General features: G+C 41.5%; 1 protein-coding gene across 1 annotated transcript in view; it reads right to left on the bottom strand.

Moving 5' to 3' along the window:
• Positions 1-20,290, bottom strand: part of LOC141095800 (scinderin-like) — a 44,845-nt gene extending 24,555 nt beyond the window's left edge. Inside the window, exons 1-4 of the mRNA XM_073582122.1 lie at positions 19,815-20,290; positions 16,727-16,881; positions 13,785-13,946; positions 7,069-7,218 (exon numbers count right to left, since the gene is read on the bottom strand). Coding sequence (XP_073438223.1) covers positions 7,069-7,218; positions 13,785-13,946; positions 16,727-16,881; positions 19,815-20,007 — 660 coding nt within the window. The 5' untranslated portion in view covers positions 20,008-20,290. The remainder of the gene's footprint in view (positions 1-7,068; positions 7,219-13,784; positions 13,947-16,726; positions 16,882-19,814) is intronic.
• Positions 20,291-20,878: the final 588 nt, after the last annotated feature.

Below are 20,878 nucleotides of genomic sequence, written 5' to 3'. Positions count from 1 at the left end.
TTTAAAATGGGGCCCCAAATGCTAACATATTGCACATCACACAAAAGCATTTCAATTGTATTTACATGCGCTGAGTTCAGGCCGCTAATTGATCGACAAATTGAAGAAGTCGTTCAACACTTGTTTCTCGGCCTCTTTCCACCATCTGAGAAAGAATGATGGGGACAGAACAATCACTAATAGATCACTAAGAGTGTGTGCACACGTTGCGATTTTTGCTGCGGATCCGCAGCGGATTTGGTCCTGCGGATCCGCAGCAGTTTCCGTGCGGTTTACAGTACCATGTAATCCTATGGAAAACCAAATCCGCCGTGCACATGCTGCGGAAAATTCCACGCAGATTTGCTGTGGTTTATTTTCCACAGCATATTACTTCTTTTTTGTGGAACCGCAGCTGCAGTGTAAGTTCCGGGACATACAAATCAATCAATCTCTCATCCGCACTGCCAAACCGCGCTAGAACCTGCATCAAATCCGCTGTACACATGCTAGGAATCCGCAGGAAAAATGCATGTGTTTTACCCTGCGGTTTCTGCCAAGAGATATGGATTCTCTGCAGAAAAAGCCGCAGACTAATCCGCAACGTGTGCACACACCCTAACAGATCACCATACAGTATCATGTTATCAGCAGCACATCTACAGTTTACACCCCATAGTCTTCCATATAATATAATCTGCCCCATAGTCCTCCATATAGTATAATACACTCCTCATAGACCTCCTTATATTAAAATACACTGCTCAGTCCTCCATATAGTATAATACACTCCTCATAGTTCTCCATATAGTATAATGCACCGCCATAGTCACCCATGTAGTACAATTCACTTACCATAGCATAATGCACCCTATAGTTCTTCATATAATGTATTCCCCATAGTCCTCGATACAGTATAATGCAGCCCACATATAGTATAATGCAGCCACCCAATAGAGCATAATGCAGCCACCCCACAAAGTATAATGCAGCCCCGCCATACAATATAATGTAACCCCCATAGAATATAATGCAGCCCCCATCTTATAATATAATGAAGCCACCCAGAGTATAATGCAGCCACGCCACAGAATATAATGTAACCCCCCCAATAGAATATAATGCAGCCCCACCCCCCATATAGTATAATGAAGCCCCTCCATAGAATATATGGCAACCCCCTCATAGGATATAATGCAGCCCTTTATATAGTATAATGTAGCCCCTCCATAGAATACAATGTAGCCCTCCTCATATAGTATAATGCAGCCCCCATCGAATATAATAAATATAATACAGCCCCCCCAAAGAATATAATGTAGCCCCAAATAGAATATAATACAGCCCACCTCCCCATAGAATATAATGTAGCCCCCCATATTATATAACACAGCCTCCCCCTATAGAATATAATTTAAAATGTACCCCCCATGGTATATAACACAGCCGCATGGTATACAGCCCAGCCCACCATGGTATACAGCCCAGCCCACCATGGTATACAGCCCAGCCCACCATGGTATACAGCACAGCATGGTATATAGCTCACCATGGTATAATACAGCCCAGCATGGTATACAGCCCACTATGGTATAATACAGCCCAGCATGGTATATAGCCCCCCCAGAATGGTATAATACAGCCCAGCATGGTCTAATACAGCCCAGCATGGTATATAGCCCCCCAGAATGGTATAATACAGCCCAGCAAGGTATATAGCCCCCCCAGAATGGTATAATACAGCCCAGCATGGTATAAAACAGCCCAGTATGGTATATAGCCCCTCAGAATGGAATAATACAGCCCAGTATGGTATAATACAGCCGGGCATGGTATATAGCCCTCCCCAGCATGGTATGATACAGCCGAGCATGGTATATAGCCCCCCCAGCATGGTATGATACAGCCGAGCATGGTATATAGCCCACCCAGCATGGTATAATACAGTCCAGCATGGTATATATCCCCCCCAGCATGGTATAATACAGCCCAGCATGGTATAATACAGCCCAGCATGGTATATAGCCCCCCCAGCATGGTATAATACAGCCCAGCATGGTATAATACAGTCCAGCATGGTATATATCCCCCCCAGCATGGTATAATACAGCCCAGCATGGTATAATACAGCCCAGCATGGTATATAGCCCCCCCAGCATGGTATAATACAGCCCAGCATGGTGTTATACATCCCAGCATGATATATAGCCCCCCCAGAATGGTATAATATGGCCCAGCATGGTATATAGCCCCCCAGAATGGTATAATACAGCACAGCACGGTATAATACAGCCCAGCATGGTATATAGCCCCCCAGAATGGTGTAATACAGCCCAGCATGATATATAGCCCCCCCAGAATGGTATAATATGGCCCAGCATGGTATATAGCCCCCCAGAATGGTATAATACAGAACAGCACGGTATAATACAGCCCAGCATGGTATATAGCCCCCCAGAATGGTGTAATACAGCCCAGCATGATATATAGCCCCCCCAGAATGGTGTAATACAGCCCAGCATGGTATATAGCCCACCCAGCATGGTATGATACAGCCCAGCATGGTATATACCCCCCCAGCATGGTATATAGCCCCCCCAGCATGGTATGATACAGCCCAGCATGGTATATACCCCCCCAGCATGGTATGATACAGCCCAGCATGGTATATAGCCCCCCCCAGCATGGTATGATACAGCCCAGCATGGTATATAGCCCCCCCAGCATGGTATGATACAGCCCAGCATGGTATATAGCCCCCCAGCATGGTATGATACAGCCCAGCATGGTATATAGCCCCCCCCAGCATGGTATGATACAGCCCAGCATGGTATATAGCCCCCCCAAGGATGGTATAATACAGCCCAGCATGGTATATAGCCCCCCAGCATGGTATGATACAGCCCAGCATGGTATATAGCCCCCCAGCATGGTATGATACAGCCCAGCATGGTATATAGCCCCCCCAGCATGGTATGATACAGCCCAGCATGGTATATAGCCCCCCCCAGCATGGTATGATACAGCCCAGCATGGTATATAGCCCCCCCAGCATGGTATGATACAGCCCAGCATGGTATATAGCCCCCCAGCATGGTATGATACAGCCCAGCATGGTATATAGCCCCCCCCAGCATGGTATGATACAGCCCAGCATGGTATATAGCCCCCCCAAGGATGGTATAATACAGCCCAGCATGGTATATAGCCCCCCAGCATGGTATGATACAGCCCAGCATGGTATATAGCCCCCCCCAGCATGGTATGATACAGCCCAGCATGGTATATAGCCCCCCCAGCATGGTATGATACAGCCCAGCATGGTATATAGCCCCCCCAGCATGGTATGATACAGCCCAGCATGGTATAATACAGCCGGGCATGGTATATAGGCCCCACAGTCCAGTACTCACACTGATTTAGAAAAAAAAACACTCCTCACCTTCTCCTCGTGCCTGCGCTGCAGGCTGCTCCTGTCTCCTCCTGCTCTTTCTGGTACACAGAGAGAGCGCGATGACGTCATCGCGCCCCTGCCGTGTCAGAGGCAGAGTGGGATTGATGGGAGAGGCAGCGTCAGCTGACACTCTCTCCTCCATCACTGCCTCATTCAATGCGGCGGCAGCGGCAGGAGTCGGCGTTGGGGGCAGGCGGGCCTCCCTGCCTCACAGGGGCCCCATAGCGGCTGTGTGATGTGCCACTGGCTGGGGGCCCCTGGAGGAGCGGGGGCCCTAGAGAGCTGCCTGGTCTGCCTGCCCATAACACCGGCCCTGCTCTGGGGTATAATACAGGATGTAACTCAGGATCAGTAATGTAATGTATGTACACAGTGACTGCACCAGGAGAATAGTGAGTGCAGCTCTGGGGTATAATACAGGATGTAACTCAGGATCAGTAATGTAATGTATGTACACAGTGACTGCACCAGCAGAATAGTGAGTGCAGCTCTGGGGTATAATACAGGATGTAACAGGATCAGTAATGTATGTACACAGTGACTGCACCAGCAGAATAGTGAGTGCAGCTCTGGGGTATAATACAGGATGTAACTCAGGATCAGTAATGTATGTATGTACACAGTGACTGCACCAGCAGAATAGTGAGTGCAGCTCTGGGGTATAATACAGGATGTAACAGGATCAGTAATGTATGTACACAGTGACTGCACCAGCAGAATAGTGAGTGCAGCTCTGGGGTATAATACAGGATGTAACTCAGGATCAGTAATGTAATGTATGTACACAGTGACTGCACCAGCAGAATAGTGAGTGCAGCTCTGGGGTATAATACAGGATGTAACTCAGGATCAGTAATGTATGTACACAGTGACTCCACCAGCAGAATAGTGAGTGCAGCTCTGGGGTATAATACAGGATGTAACTCAGGATCAGTAATGTAATGTATGTACACAGTGACTCCACCAGCAGAATAGTGAATGCAGCTCTGAAGTATAATACAGGAAGTAACTCAGGATCAGTAATGTAATGTATGTACACAGTGACTGCACCAGCAGAATAGTGAGTGCAGCTCTGGGGTATAATACAGGATGTAATTCAGGATCAGTAATGTAATGTATGTACACAGTGACTGCACCAGCAGAATAGTGAGTGCAGCTCTGGAGTATAATACAGGATGTAACTCAGGATCAGTAATGTAATGTAAGTACACAGTGACTGCACCAGCAGAATAGAGAGTGCAGCTCTGGGGTATAATACAGGATGTAACTCAGGATCAGTAATGTAATGTATGTACACAGTGAGTCCACCAGCAGAATAGTGAGTGCAGCTCTGAAGTATAATACAGGAAGTAACTCAGGATCAGTAATGTAATGTATGTACACAGTGACTCCACCAGCAGAATAGTGAGTGCAGCTCTGAAGTATAATACAGGAAGTAACTCAGGATCAGTAATGTAATGTATGTACATAGTGACTGCACCAGCAGAATAGTGAGTGCAGCTCCGGGGTATAATACAGGATGTAACTCGGGATAAGTAATGTATGTACACAGTGACTGCACCAGTAGAATAGTGAGTGCAGCTCGGGGTATAATACAGGATGTAACTCAGGATCAGTAATGTAATGTATGTACACAGTGACTCCACCAGCAGAATAGTGAGTGCAGCTCTGGGGTATAATACAGAATGTAACTCAGGATCAGTAATGTAATGTATGTACACAGTGACTCCACCAGCAGAATAGTGAATGCAGCTCTGAAGTATAATACAGGAAGTAACTCAGGATCAGTAATGTAATGTATGTACACAGTGACTGCACCAGCAGAATAGTGAGTGCAGCTCTGGGGTATAATACAGGATGTAACTCAGGATCAGTAATGTAATGTATGTACACAGTGACTGCACCAGCAGAATAGTGAGTGCAGCTCTGGAGTATAATACAGGATGTAACTCAGGATCAGTAATATAATGTAAGTACACAGTGACTGCACCAGCAGAATAGAGAGTGCAGCTCTGGGGTATAATACAGGATGTAACTCAGGATCAGTAATGTAATGTATGTACACAGTGAGTCCACCAGCAGAATAGTGAGTGCAGCTCTGAAGTATAATACAGGAAGTAACTCAGGATCAGTAATGTAATGTATGTACACAGTGACTCCACCAGCAGAATAGTGAGTGCAGCTCTGAAGTATAATACAGGAAGTAACGCAGGATCAGTAATGTAATGTATGTACATAGTGACTGCACCAGCAGAATAGTGTGTGCAGCTCCGGGGTATAATACAGGATGTAACTCGGGATAAGTAATGTATGTACACAGTGATTGCACCAGTAGAATAGTGAGTGCAGCTCGGGGTATAATACAGGATGTAACTCAGGATCAGTAATGTAATGTATGTACACAGTGACTGCACCAGCAGAATAGAGAGTGCAGCTCTGGAGTATAATACAGGATGTAACTCGGGATCAGTAATGTAATGTATGTACACAGTGAGTCCATCAGCAGAATAGTGAGTGCAGCTCTGGAGTATAATACAGGATGTAACTCGGGATAAGTAATGTAATGTATGTACACAGTGACTGCACCAGCAGAATAGTGAGTGCAGCTCTGGGGTATAATGCAGGATGTAACTCGGGATCAGTAATGTAATGTATGTACACAGTGACTGCACCAGCAGAATAGTGAGTGCAGCTCTGGAGTATAATACAGGATGTATCTCAGGATCAGTAATGTAATGTATGTACACAGTGAGTCCACCAGCAGAATAGTGAGTGCAGCTCTGGGGTATAATACAGGATGTAACTCAGGATCAGTAATGTAATGTATGTACACAGTGAGTCCACCAGCAGAATAGTGAGTGCAGCTCTGGAGTATAATACAGGATGTAACTCGGGATCAGTAATGTAATGTATGTACACAGTGACTGCACCAGCAGAATAGTGAGTGCAGCTCTGGAGTATAATACAGGATGTATCTCAGGATCAGTAATGTAATGTATGTACACAGTGAGTCCACCAGCAGAATAGTGAGTGCAGCTCTGGAGTATAATACAGGATGTAACTCGGGATCAGTAATGTAATGTATGTACACAGTGACTGCACCAGCAGAATAGTGAGTGCAGCTCTGGAGTATAATACAGGATGTAACTCAGGATCAGTAATGTATGTACACAGTGACTGCACCAGCAGAATAGTGAGTGCAGCTCTGGAGTATAATACAGGATGTATCTCAGGATCAGTAATGTAATGTATGTACACAGTGAGTCCACCAGCAGAATAGTGAGTGCAGCTCTGGAGTATAATACAGGATGTAACTCGGGATCAGTAATGTAATGTATGTACACAGTGACTGCACCAGCAGAATAGTGAGTGCAGCTCTGGAGTATAATACAGGATGTAACTCAGGATCAGTAATGTAATGTATGTACACAGTGACTGCACCAGCAGAATAGTGAGTGCAGCTCTGGAATATAATACAGGATGTAACTCGGGATCAGTAATGTAATGTATGTACACAGTGACTGCACCAGCAGAATAGTGAGTGCAGCTCTGGGGTATATTACAGGATGTAACTCGGGATCAGTAATGTAATGTATGCTGACAGTTAGTGACTGGTGCTCACATTATTCTGTTACCTTAATGAGATCACTAGGCTCACTCCCATCTTCCACCACGATTAGTTTCGCTCTGCCCTTTCTCTCATTGTTACGGATGCCGTTGGCGAGCTGCGATGCTTTGGTGCGCTCATACTTGTTGCATTTTTGCCCGCACCACTGGTAAATGTCCTGTTCAAAACAATCAAACATGATATATTTATATATTTGAACATTCAGCATTGCTGTGACCATGCGGCCATGTCTGCTGTTGCGGATCTGATTGCCATCACTCTCATCTCAGCATTGGAAGAACCCTGTAGATGACATTAGAATCATCTGTGAGATAAATTCTGTGATTCGTTTTCTCTCCACTTGTCTCCATTATACTCCTGTCTGGATACAGTTTATGGCGTTTATAGCTGACATATTCTGACTTTGCTTTTGTTCCGAGCTGACCAATCTTTCTTTTCATTGGAATTTAAAAATTTTAAAATAAAGGCGAAACTCCAGACATTACCGAAACCTTGTATTACGTTTAGTGCAGGGCCATGAAGGGACAGAACATGGCACGAGGAATTAAAAAGGACGATCCGACTTCCTATGCCCTATAGTAATCATATCACATTGTATCCGCTTTAGATTGTAAGCTCTTTCTCCTTCTGGAGATTTTATGTGACAGGTTTCGTCAACCATTTTGCATTGTTTGCCTTCCATAGTGCAACACAAGCACTATGCTACCGACTGCAAAACGGGATAACCGAGGATCTGTCAGTGAGCTCAATCTGACATTCCGACGAGAGATTCTAATATTTTTTTTACACATCTCTCAGCGGACGTATGACCACAGATCACATCAAAGTTCAATGTGCAGGGAAACCTAGAGCCTTAAAAAAGAAAACAATAGAAAACTTTTTAACAATACCCAATTGTAAAAATGATTAGCCTCAAGTACAGTGGACAGAAAAAGTCTACACGCCCCTGTGAAATTACATTTCCTTAATAATTTCATCGGGTCAGCAAATTACATGTATTAAAAACTCAGTCACCCCTCTGCTAAAGGGTTATGGCGAACAAACATGGGTCTGGGGTGTAAAATGCAATAAAATAGAATGGATTTCCTCATTTGCATTACTGCAGCTTAACCCTTTCTTTATAGATTTTTTTTCTTCTAGAAGGAAATCCTGAAACTTTCTGTAAAAATGTATCATTTACCTGGTAATTTACATGTGGTTAGAATTAATAGAATTCTTTCTTCAAGCAATAAGGAAATAATTGCTAACAGAATTACCTTCAAGTTTTTGAGTTATTTATTGCTAAGAGCAATTTTTATAATATGTTTCATCAGGGCCATTATCTGCAATCAAATATCTTTGCCCCCAATAAAACAGGGTAACGGCCAAAGGATACAAACACGTGAAATTAAAGTCTAATTTTAAGAATTGGGGTTAATATGCAACTAAGAGAAGCCGTACGGACGCGGATCAGGTCGCTGAACTAAACCCATTTGTTGTGTGATTAACAAGGAAATAAATGCGGAAAAGTTACTAAAACGTTCAGTTCCCCCAAGCCAAAGCCACAAGAAGGTGTTTGCTTCACCAGGGGCAAAGTTTTAGGTTTGCTCCACTAATTCTATATCTACATGCCCCAGTAGACACCTTCCTTCCCAACACCACCAACCAAGTCTTTAAAAGTTGTAGTCAAGATATCTTTAGACTTTGGTGTTGGTGGAGAATCATGTGTCCGGTTTGCAAACCCTGTCTTATGAGGAAAGGTTGCAGGATTTGGGAATGTTTAGTTTGCAAAAGAGAAGACTGAGAAGAGACTTAATAGCTGTCTACAAATATCTAAAGGGCTGTCACATTGTAGAAGGATTATCTTTATTCTCATTTGTACAAGGAAAGACTAGAAGCAATGGGATGAAACTGAATGGGAGGAGACAGATTAGACATTAGAAAAACTTTTTGACAGTTAGAGTGATCAATGAGTGGAACAAGCTGCCACGAGAAGTGGTGAGTTCTCCTTCAATGGAAGTCTTCACACAGAGGCTGGACAGACATCTGACTGGGATGATTTAGCGAATCCTGCTTTGAGCAGGGGGTTGGACAAGATGGCCCAGGAGGTCCCTTCCAACTCTACGATTCTATGATTCTATGTGGATGGAAAAGGTAACAAACAAGAAAATTCCTCCAGGAAGTCGAGACAAACCTTCTCCAATGATCCAACTGAGAAGATCCAGCTCAACGTAGAAGACGAGTTTATGAGATGAACTGAGAAGACGAAAAAACAACTAGAAGGATGGAGATGGAGAAACTTATGGAAATTGTGATATTCAGAAGATCCAACTAGGAGGCGAGACATCGGGAAGAAAAATTGACCAAGAGCCAAAAAATTGACAAAGGAATCAATTTATGGATCTCAGAAGAGTTTGGAGATGATACCCCTCAAAAAAAACAAGGATAAGCTAAGAAGACACTATTCATGTGATTTCCTGGAGTATCGGGCAGCTCGATGGCTTCACAATTCATACATAAAACGTTGGTCGCTTTTTATCTGTAATGGGTTTGTCACGTTTGGAAATCTGTTTTCATAGAAACTATTGAGGAATTCCCTACAGAAATAATAGAAGAGGGTCCCTATGTTCAGGAGTCTCAACTCTTGGCCAAAATAACGAGTGGTTATAAAGAGTGTCTATCACACTGGACCCGGCAATCAATATGTCATAGGTGGTGACCCAACGCCTGACACCTCCAGTGGTTCTCAGAAAGCATGTGATACATTGTTATCCGTAGCCATGTAGCCATGTGTCATACGGCATCCCACCTGAATGTGGAAGAGTTGTGGTACCTGACACCGATGTATGGATGAGAGCGGTACGCCACGAACTGCAGAGACTCCTGCTCGATCACATCTCAGGTCTATTAACCCTTTATGTATATTCAAATTACAAAAAAGTCAGACTCTGCTATTTCCACATTGATAGTCTATCACTGAAAGAACATTTTGCTCAAATCTGTGGTCATCACACCTTCTTATATCACAAGGTGAACATGGCCGACCATCATAAGACTTTGCCAAAAAACAGCAACCTTGTACGCCTTCAGAGTCCTCCTGGATGGAGAAAGAAAAATGTTGTGAAGAAGAAACGGAGAGTGGTGGTCATGGGGGATTCCCTGTTGAGAGGAACAGAGGCCGCTATCTGCAGACCGGATATAACTTCAAGAGAAATGTGCTGTCTTCCAGGTGCAAAAATTAAAGATGTGTCTGACAGGATATCAGGACTCTTCAGACCTACAGATGACTACCCATTCCTGCTACTACATGTGGGGACAAATGACACCGCAAGAAACGACCTGGAAACCATCTGCAGAGACTTTGAAGACTTAGGCAAGAAAGTGAAAGAACTGGGAGCGCAGGTGGTCTTCTCTTCCATCCTCCCAGTGGATGGCCATGGAACAAGGAGGTGGAATAAGATTCTGGAGGTGAACAACTGGCTACGTTGATGGTGCCATCAGCAAAGATTTGGATTTCTGGATCACGGAGTGAACTACTTATACGATGGACTACTTGCTAGAGATGGGGTGCACCTTACAAAGACTGGAAAACATGTATTTGGAAGTCGCCTTGCTACACTTGTAAGGAGAGCTTTAAACTAGAACAACATGGGAAGGGAAGCAAAAGACCAGAAAAAGCCATACACCTGACAAATGCTATTGAGAACTCTGCTATTAGAAGTGGAAAGGAAGAACAAAGACGAAAGAATCTAATTAATAAAAATATTGGAGAAAGAGAAACCAATCACAAACTAAAATGTTTCTATACTAATGCACAAAGCATGGGCAACAAACAAGGAGAATTGGAACTACTAACACAGGAAAAGAAATATGATGTCATTGGAATCACTGAAACTTGGTGGGACGATACACATGATTGGAATACAAGACGAGAAGGATACAACTTATTTGCAAGAAACAGACTTGATAAACGAGGAGGGGGTGTCGCATTGTATGTTAGAAACGCGTATATCTGCACAGAGATTGAAGCTTCAGAGACTGGGAGTTCTGTGGAAACTGTTTGGGTAAGAATACAAGGACAGAACAATGGAAAGGACACCATTGTAGGCATTTACTACAGGCCGCCTGTGCAAGCTGCAGATATGGATGAACTCTTTATGCATCAAATGGCCAAGTTCTCCAAAAAATATGACATAGTTGTCATGGGAGATTTCAACTATCCAGACATTTGTTGGGAATCTCTCTCAGGCAAAACTAATAGGTCAAGGAAATTCTTATCCTCTCTTGCTGACAACTTTATCTTCCAAAAGGTAGGGGAGAAAACAAGGGGAACTGCTACCTTGGATCTAATCCTTATAAACAGGGAGGAAATGGTTGAGGAGGTAAAAGTGGCTGGGACCCTAGGAGGTAGCGACCATGCTATTTTAGAATTTTGGATAACTAGAGCCGGAAGACCTGTGAAGACTCAGACGTCAAGGTTAGATTTCAGAAAGGCAGATTTTAAGGGATTCAGAAAGAGAATTGGAGGGATCCAATGGCTGGATATCCTTAAAGACTAAAATGTCCAGGAAGGATGGGAAATCTTGAAAAATGAAATTCTCAATGCACAGTTGTTAACAATTCCGAAAAGAGGGAAGAATAGGAAGCATTTAAGGAAACCAGGATGGATGAACACAGAACTTAAGCACATGCTAAAAAGGAAGAAAAAAATGTTTATAAAATGGAAAGAGGGAGGCATATCTAAAGAAGGATATAATGCTGTCTGCAGAACCTGCAGGGCACAAATCAGATTACCTAAAGCTGAAAATGAATTGAGGCTTGCAAGAGATGTCAAAAGCAATAATAAAGGATTTTGGGGATATGTCAAAAGTAAAAGAAAAGTCAAAGATGCTATAGGATTTTTACAGGATGGAAATGATGAAATGGTAAGACAGGATGTTGAGAAGGCTGAACTTTTAAATTCCTATTTTGCATCTGTTTACTCTCAGAAAGGAAATGTAACATCAACTGTTATTCACTGTCCTATTAAGGGAATAGAAGAATCCAGGATATCTATAAACAGAAAGATAGTGAGGAAACACTTAGCTAACCTAAATGAATTCAAGTCTCCAGGTCCAGATGAATTACACCCCAGAGTACTGAAGGAGATAGCAGAAGAAATTTTTGAACCCCTCTCCATAATCTTTGAAAATTCTTGGAGAACAGGAGAAGTGCCAGAAGACTGGAGAAGAGCAAATGTTGTTCCTATATTCAAAAAGGGGAAGAAGGTGGACCCAGGCAACTATAGGCCGGTGAGTCTGACTTCTATACCAGGAAAGATCTTTGAACAAATTATTAAACAACATGTATGTCAGTACCTGGATAAGAATGAAGTGATTAAACAGAGTCAGCATGGGTTTGTAACTAATAAGTCATGTCAGACTAACTTAATTTCCTTCTATGACGGTATCACTGATTGGGTGGATCAAGGAAATGCTGTAGATATAGTATATCTTGACTTCAGCAAAGCATTTGACAAAGTCTCTCATACAATCCTTATTGAAAAAATGACTAAGTATGGAATGGACAAGGCAACTGTTAGGTGGATTCATAACTGGCTTAGTGATCGGACCCAAAGAGTGGTCGTAAATGGCTGCACATCCAGTTGGAAGAATGTCTCAAGTGGGGTACCACAGGGCTCTGTCCTGGGCCCTGTATTGTTCAACATCTTTATCAACGATTTAGATGAAGGAATTGAGGGTAAACTGATTAAATTTGCTGATGACACAAAGCTAGGAGGGATAGCTAATACTAGAGAAGAGAGAGGATTCAAAAAAAAATATAAATAAACTGGAGAAGTGGGCAGCAACTAACAGAATGGTTTTTAACAGGGAGAAATGCAAAGTACTACATCTGGGCAATAAAAATGAAAAAAGCATATACAGAATGGGAGGAATAGGGCTAAGTGACAGCACATGTGAAAAAGACTTGGGTATACTAATAGATCACAGACTGAATATGAGTCAACAGTGTGATGCAGCAGCAAAAAAGGCAAATGCAATTCTAGGATGTATTAACAGAAGCATACAGTCTAGATCACGTGAAGTCATAATTTCCCTCTACTCCTCTTTGGTCAGACCTCATCTGGAATATTGTGTCCAGTTTTGGGCACCACATTTTAAAAAAGACATCAACAAACTGGAGCAAGTTCAGAAAAGAGCGACCAGAATGGTGACCGGTCTGCAAACCCTGTCTTATGAGGAAAGGTTGCAGGATTTGGGAATGTTTAGTTTGCAAAAGAGAAGACTGAGAGGAGACTTAATAGCTGTCTACAAATATCTAAAGGGCTGTCACATTGTAGAAGGATCAACTTTATTCTCATTTGCACAAGGAAAGACTAGAAGCAATGGGATGAAACTGAATGGGAGGAGACACAGATTAGATATTAGAAAAAACTTTTTGACAGTTAGAGTGATCAATGAGTGGAGCAGGCTGCCACGAGAAGTGGTGAGTTCTCCTTCAATGGAAGTCTTCAAACAGAGGCTGGACAGACATCTGACTGGGATGATTTAGCGAATCCTGCTTTGAGCAGGGGGTTGGACTAGATGGCCCAGGAGGTCCCTTCCAACTCTACGATTCTATGATTCTATGATTCTATGATTCATGTACTGTGACTGTATCGTCTGAGAGTCAGCCTTAAAAAAAAACAATAAACAGAATTTTTTTATATTTATTTTTCTTAAATGTACTAGACCCTTTACTCACAGCTCCAACATCAACGATGAAACAGTCTCCGGTATTGAAACTGGACCAACTGAAGGGAACTTCTGTAGCCCTGACCATTCTTCTGCCTTTGATGTGAAGAATTTGTCGTGCAGTGAGGTCATTAGTAACCACATGTGTAAAACCAGAAGACACTCCACCAGCCTGAGGGGGAAACATGTGATCATGTGTTACATACATGTTCATTGTTGTACACAGACGGCAGTATCATAGTAGTTATCTTCTTGTACATAGGGGCAGTATTATAGTAGTTATATTCTTATACATAGGGGCAGTATTATAGTAGTTATATTCTTGTACATAGGGGCAGTATTATAGTAGTTATATTCTTGTACATAGGTGCAGTATTATAGTAGTTTATTCTTGTACATAGGGGCAGTATTATAGTAGTTATATTCTTGTACATAGGGGCAGTATTATAGTAGTTATATTCTTGTACATAGGTGCAGTATTATAGTAGTTTATTCTTGTACATAGGGGCAGTATTATAGTAGTTATATTCTTGTATATAGGGGGCAGTATTATAGTAGTTATATTCTTGTACATAGGATCAGTATTATAGTAGCTATATTCTTGTACATAGGGGCAGTATTATAGTAGTTATATTCTTGTACATAGGGGGCAGTATTATAGTAGTTATATTCTTGTATATAGGGGACAGTATTATAGTAGTTGTATTCTTGTACATAGGAGCAGTATTATAGTAGTTATATTCTTGTACATAGGCGCAGTATTATAGTAGTTTATTCTTGTACATAGGGGCAGTATTATAGTAGTTATATTCTTGTATATAGGGGGCAGTATTATAGTAGTTATATTCTTGTACAAAGGGGGCAGTATTATAGTAGTTATATTCTTGTACATAGGAGCAGTATTATAGTAGTTATATTCTTGTACATAGGGGGCAGTATTATAGTAGTTATATTCTTGTACATAGGGGCAGTATTATAGTAGTTATATTCTTGTACATAGGGGGCAGTATTATAGTAGTTATATTCTTGTACATAGGCGCAGTATTATAGTAGTTTATTCTTGTACATAGGGGCAGTATTATAGTAGTTATATTCTTGTATATAGGGGGCAGTATTATAGTAGTTATATTCTTGTACATAGGGGCAGTATTATAGTAGTTATATTCTTGCACATAGGCGCAGTATTATAGTAGTTATATTCTTGTACATAGGGGCAGTATTATAGTAGTTATATTCTTGTACATAGGGGCAGTATTATAGTAGTTATATTCTTGTACATAGGGGGGCAGTATTATAGTAGTTATATTCTTGTACATAGGGGGCAATATTATAGTAGTTATATTCTTGTACATAGGCGCAGTATTATAGTAGTTATATTCTTATACATAGGAGCAGTATTATAGTAGTTATATTCTTGTACATAGGGGCAGTATTATAGTAGTTATATTATTGTACATAGGGGCAGTATTATAGTAGTTATATTATTGTACATAGGGGCAGTATTATAGTAGTTATATTCTTGTACATAGGGGGCAGTATTATAGTAGTTATATTCTTGTACATAGGCGCAGTATTATAGTAGTTTATTCTTGTACATAGGGGCAGTATTATAGTAGTTATAATCTTGAGCATAGGGGCAGTATTATAGTAGTTATAGTCTTGTACATAGGGGCAGTATTATAGTAGTTATATTCTTGTACATAAGGGCAGTATTATAGTAGTTGTATTCTTGTACATAGGAGCAGTATTATAGTGGTTATATTCTTGTACATAGGAGCAGTATTATAGTAGTTATATTCTTCTACATAGGAGCAGTATTATAGTAGTTATATTCTTGTACATAGGGGGGCAGTATAATAGTAGTTATATTCTTGTACATAGGGGGCACTATTATAGTAGTTATATTCTTGTACATAGGCGCAGTATTATAGTAGTTTATTCTTGTACATAGGGGCAGTATTATAGTAGTTATAGTCTTGTGTATAGGGGCAGTATTATAGTAGTTATATTCTTATACATAGGAGCAGTATTATAGTAGTTATATTCTTGTACAAAGGAGCAGTATTATAGTAGTTATATTCTTGTACATAGGGGCAGTATTATAGTAGTTATATTCTTGTACATAGGAACAGTATTATAGTAGTTATTTTCTTGTACATAGGGGGCAGTATTATAGTAGTTATATTCTTGTACATAGGGGGCAGTATTATAGTAGTTATATTCTTGTACATAGGGGCAGTATTATAGTAGTTATATTCTTGTACATAGGGGGCAGTATTATAGTAGTTATATTCTTGTACATAGGCGCAGTATTATAGTGGTTATATTCTTGTACATAGGAGCAGTATTATAGTAGTTATATTCTTGTACATAGGGGGCAGTATAATAGTAGTTATATTCTTGTACATAGCGAGCAGTATTATAGTAGTTATATTCTTGTACATAGGGGCAGTATTATAGTAGTTATATTCTTGTACATAGGGGGCAGTATTATAGTAGTTATATTCTTGTACATAGGGGCAGTATTATAGTAGTTATATTCTTGTACATAGGAGCAGTATTATAGTAGTTATATTCTTGTACGTAGGAGCAGTATTATAGTAGTTATATTCTTGTACATAGGAGCAGTATTATTGTAGTTATATTCTTGTACATAGGGGCAGTATTATAGCAGTTATATTCTTGTACATAGGGGGCAGTATTATAGTAGTTATAATCTTGTACATAGGAGCAGTATTATAGTAGTTATATTCTTGTACATAGGGGGCAGTATTATAGTAGTTATCTCTTGTACGTGAAAAAGTATAACCGTTAATATATCTTTTAATATATTTTTAATTCTGTAATTATATTTTAGAAAAGTTCAGCATATATGATATCTGTTGTGTTCTAGAACCATTCCACTTTTCTGGTGTTATACTACTAAAATAATAAGTTACAAGGTTTTTGTACCTGATACTTAATTCCGGTTTTGAAATAACCCAGAAACGCGTTGCTCTCACAGTTATGGAGCTCCCGATACTGCACAGCTTTTCCACCCAGGTGGTCGTCCATCTGTACAGTAAATATGGCTGCCGCTGTGCTCTCGTCCTGGGTGCATTCACTTCCTATGAGGGTTACATTGTCTGACTCTTCTGATACATTATGTACAGATCACATATGTTCTAGGTTTAATTTACATAGTGCAACATTAACATTTCCCAGTGATTCTTTTCATTCTGATCATTCTTCCAATATTGACGCTACTTTGTAGCGAGCTGTTAGCCGTAGTTAGTTTGCATCATGTGTGGCCATGGCAGAGTGGCATGTCTGCACCCCTTCTGGACAGGGCAGAGCATGGGACTCGGGTACTGGTGTCAGGTGGGTGCCTACAAGCCGCACTGCCTTGTCCCAGGGGCACAGAGAAAGTGTGATTGAATGCAGTAAAATGAGGTGGGATCTGGGGGTAGAAAAGTAAAACTTTGATTGCTAGTTTGTGTTAGGGAACTGCCAGCCATGCAATTGTCCAATATATCAACCCAGAAGCTCCCACACTATGACACACAATGAGCCTGATTCATTATTTCATTTCTGCCTATTTTTTTGTCCAGTTAATCGTTTTTTATTTTTTTTAACTGTTTTTGATTTGCACCAGTACTTCTTTTTATTTGTGCCTTTTTTTAACTCTTAGTTATGAGTGCTTTCCTATTTTTTGTATTTGTAATTTGGGGTTGGGTTTTTGATCTTTGTTTCAGATTCGTTATTTTTTCAAGAAATGTTTGCAAACATATCCCTCAGTTCCCTTCTAAAGTAATTTTAATTTGTTTTGGCTTCAGGTAAAAGTCTTGGATCCAAATATTAAATGCATATAGATGGCGACATATTATAGATTTTTACTGATCAGACCCACGAATTCTGACAGTATCTATAAAAATAAACTTGAGTGTGTAGTCTCCCCTGAACTGTCCCATAGTGTGAACAAGTATCTATGGATCTACCAGGATCCATATTTTTCCAATTGGACATACTGTAAGTGGCGCCATATATGCATGGTAACCACTAATCTCCATTTCCCAACATACAGTTGTGTTAAAAAGTGTTTGCCCCTTTCCTGATTTCTTATTCTTTTGCATGTTTGTCACGCTTAAATGTTTTCAATACCAAACAAATGTATAAATATTCAATAAAGATAACACAAGTAATCACAAAATGCAGAAAATAAATGAAGGCCTTTATTATTAAAAGGGAAAAAAATTCAAACCTACAGGGCCCTGTGTGAAAAAGTGATTGCGCCCCTAAACCTGATAACTGGTTGGGCCAACCTTGGCAGAAACCACTGCAATCAAGCGTTTGTGATAACTAATGAGTCTTTTACAACGCTCTGGAGGAATTTTGGCCGCTCATCTTTGCAGAATTGCTGTAATTCAGTCACATTGGAGGTTTCCGTACATGAACTGACTTTTTAAAGGTCATGTCACTGTATCTCAATCAGATTTGGGTCAGGACTTTGACTAGGCCACTCCAAAGTCTTAATTTTGGTTTTCTTAAGCCATTCAGAGGTGGACTTGCTGGTGTGTTTTGGATCATTGTCCTGCCGCATAACCCAAGTGTGTGTCAGCTTGAGGTCATGAACTGATGGCCGGACATTCTCCTGCAGGATTTTTTGGTAGACAGCAGAATTTATGGATCCATTTTTTCACAGCAAGTCTTCCAGGTCCTGAAGCAGCAAAACTGCCCCAGACCATCACATTACCACCACATTTTAGTGTTGGTCTGAATGCTGTGTTACGTTTACACCAGATGTAATGGGACCTACACCTTCCAAAAAGTTCAACTTTTGTCTCGTCAATCCACAAAGTATTCTCCCAAAAGTCTTGGGGATCATCAAGATGTTTTTTGGTAAAACTGAGACAAGCCTTTATGTTCTTATTGCTCAGCATTGGTTTTCGTTTTGGAACTCTGCCATGCAAGGAATTTTTGCCCTGTCTCTTTTTTATGGTGGAGTCATGAACACTGACCTTAATTGAGGCAAGTGAGAGCTGCTTTTCTTTGGATGTTGTTGTGGGGTCTTTTGTGACCTCTTTCATTAGTCATTGCTGCGCTCTTGATGTAATTTTGATAAACCAGTCACTCCTGGGGAGGTTCACCACTGTTCCAAGATTTCACCATTTGTGGATAATGGCTCTCACTGTGGTTTGCTGGAGTCCCAAAGATTTAGAAATGGCTTAATAACATTTTCCAAACTAATAGATCTCAATTGATTGGTTTCTCATTTGTTCCAGAATTTGTTTGGATTGTGGGATGATCTCTAGCTTTTGAGGATATTCTGGTCTGCTTCACTTTGCCAGGCAGGTCCTATTTAAGTGATTTCTTGATTGAGAACAGGAGTGGCAGTAATCAGACCTGAGTGTGGCTAGGAAATTTTGTTCTTCGCTACCTAAAAATGTGATAAACCTCAGTTAATTTACGTTTAAGGGGATGAAGTGGGAAATCACTTCTTCACACAGGACCCGGAGCTTTAGGGTATGTGCACATGCTGCGGTTTTGCTGCGGTTTTGGCCCTGCAGAACTGCAGCAGTTCCGCAGACATGGTACTTTACCATGTTAGCCTATGGGTTTTCAAAACCGCAGTGCTCACGCTGCGGTTTTTTACCTGCGGAAAAGCTGCGTTTTTTTTTCCGTAGCATGTCAATTGTTTCTGCGGATTCTGCTGCGGTTTGCCACCTATTCCATTGTCCAGGTGTCAAACCGCAGGCCAAACCGCAGCAAAACCGCAGGTCACTTTACCTGCGGTTTTACCTGCGGTTCCGCGGGAAAAAACCCGCAGGTGAATCTGCAGTGTGTGCACATACCCTTAGATTTCTTTTTCCCTTAATAATAAAGACCTTCATTTATAAACTGCATTTTGTGATTACTTGTGTTATCTTTGTCTAATATTTACATTTGTTTGTTGATCTGAAACATTTAAGTGTGACAAACATGCGAAAGATTAGGAAATTGGGAAGGGGGCAAACATTTTTTAACATCACTGTACAAATGCAAAACCTGTAATAACACTTACCGAGCCAGTAGTGCAGACTGTAACTCTTATACAGCGCCATCTCCACCGTGTTGAGCACCAGATAGGCATCTCCTACATAGAAGTTTCCATACTGCTCCTTGGGGACCTCTGCCAGCTTCAACTTCTCAATCCTCCAGATCTGGAGCCCTGCTTTCTTACCAGCCTTCTCAAACTCCTTGTGTTTCACATCCATGACTGGTCGATCTCTGGGATCTCCGGTGTCCTGAGTCTGGATTTATTACAGAAGCAATTGTATCAGGATGCAGAGTGCACAGATCATAAACTGGATTATATAGGGAGGAGAATGCCATTACAAGCCAATCAGAGCATAATAACGCCATAAACTGAGAGATGCACGTTCACACTTACTACAACTATAACAACAACTATAATTACTAAGAAATAATCTAATATCCAGCCAGCACTGCAACAGAATGGGAACATAATGACTTAAATGGGAAGCCCACCCATGACTAGCACCGTGCTCCATCTTCCCTCTCTGCATCCTGCTCCATCTTCCCTCTCTACATCCTGCTCCATCTTTCCTCTCTGCACCCTGCTCCATCTTCCCTCTCTGCACCCTGCTCCATCTTCCCTCTCTGCATCCTGCTCCATCTTTCCTCTCTGCACCCTGCTTCCATCTTCCCTCTCTGCTTCCTGCTCCATCTTCCCTCTCTCTGCGCCCTGCTCCATCTTTCCTCTCTCTGCGCCCTGCTCCATCTTTCCTCTCTGCATCCTGCTCCATCTTTCCTCTCTGCACCCTGATCCAGCTTCCCTCTCTGCACCCTGATCCAGCTTCCCTCTCTGCACCCTGCTCCAGCTTCCCTCTCTGCACCCTGCTCCATCTTTCCTCTCTGCACCCTGCTCCATATTTCCTCTATGCACCCTGCTCCATCTTCCCTCTCTGCATCCTGCTCCATCTTTCCTCTCTGCACCCTGCTTCCATCTTCCCTCTCTGCTTCCTGCTCCATCTTCCCTCTCTCTGCGCCCTGCTCCATCTTTCCTCTCTGCAGCCTGCTCCATCTTTCCTCTCTGCATCCTGCTCCATCTTTCCTCTCTGCATC

This window comes from Dendrobates tinctorius, unplaced genomic scaffold, assembly GCF_039654945.1.
Source record: "Dendrobates tinctorius isolate UK_male_01 unplaced genomic scaffold, ASM3965494v1 ptg000070l, whole genome shotgun sequence".
Lineage (NCBI taxonomy): Eukaryota > Metazoa > Chordata > Amphibia > Anura > Dendrobatidae > Dendrobates > Dendrobates tinctorius.
The sequence above is the reverse complement of the archived record's forward strand: the minus strand, read 5'-3'. Positions and strand labels throughout refer to the sequence as shown.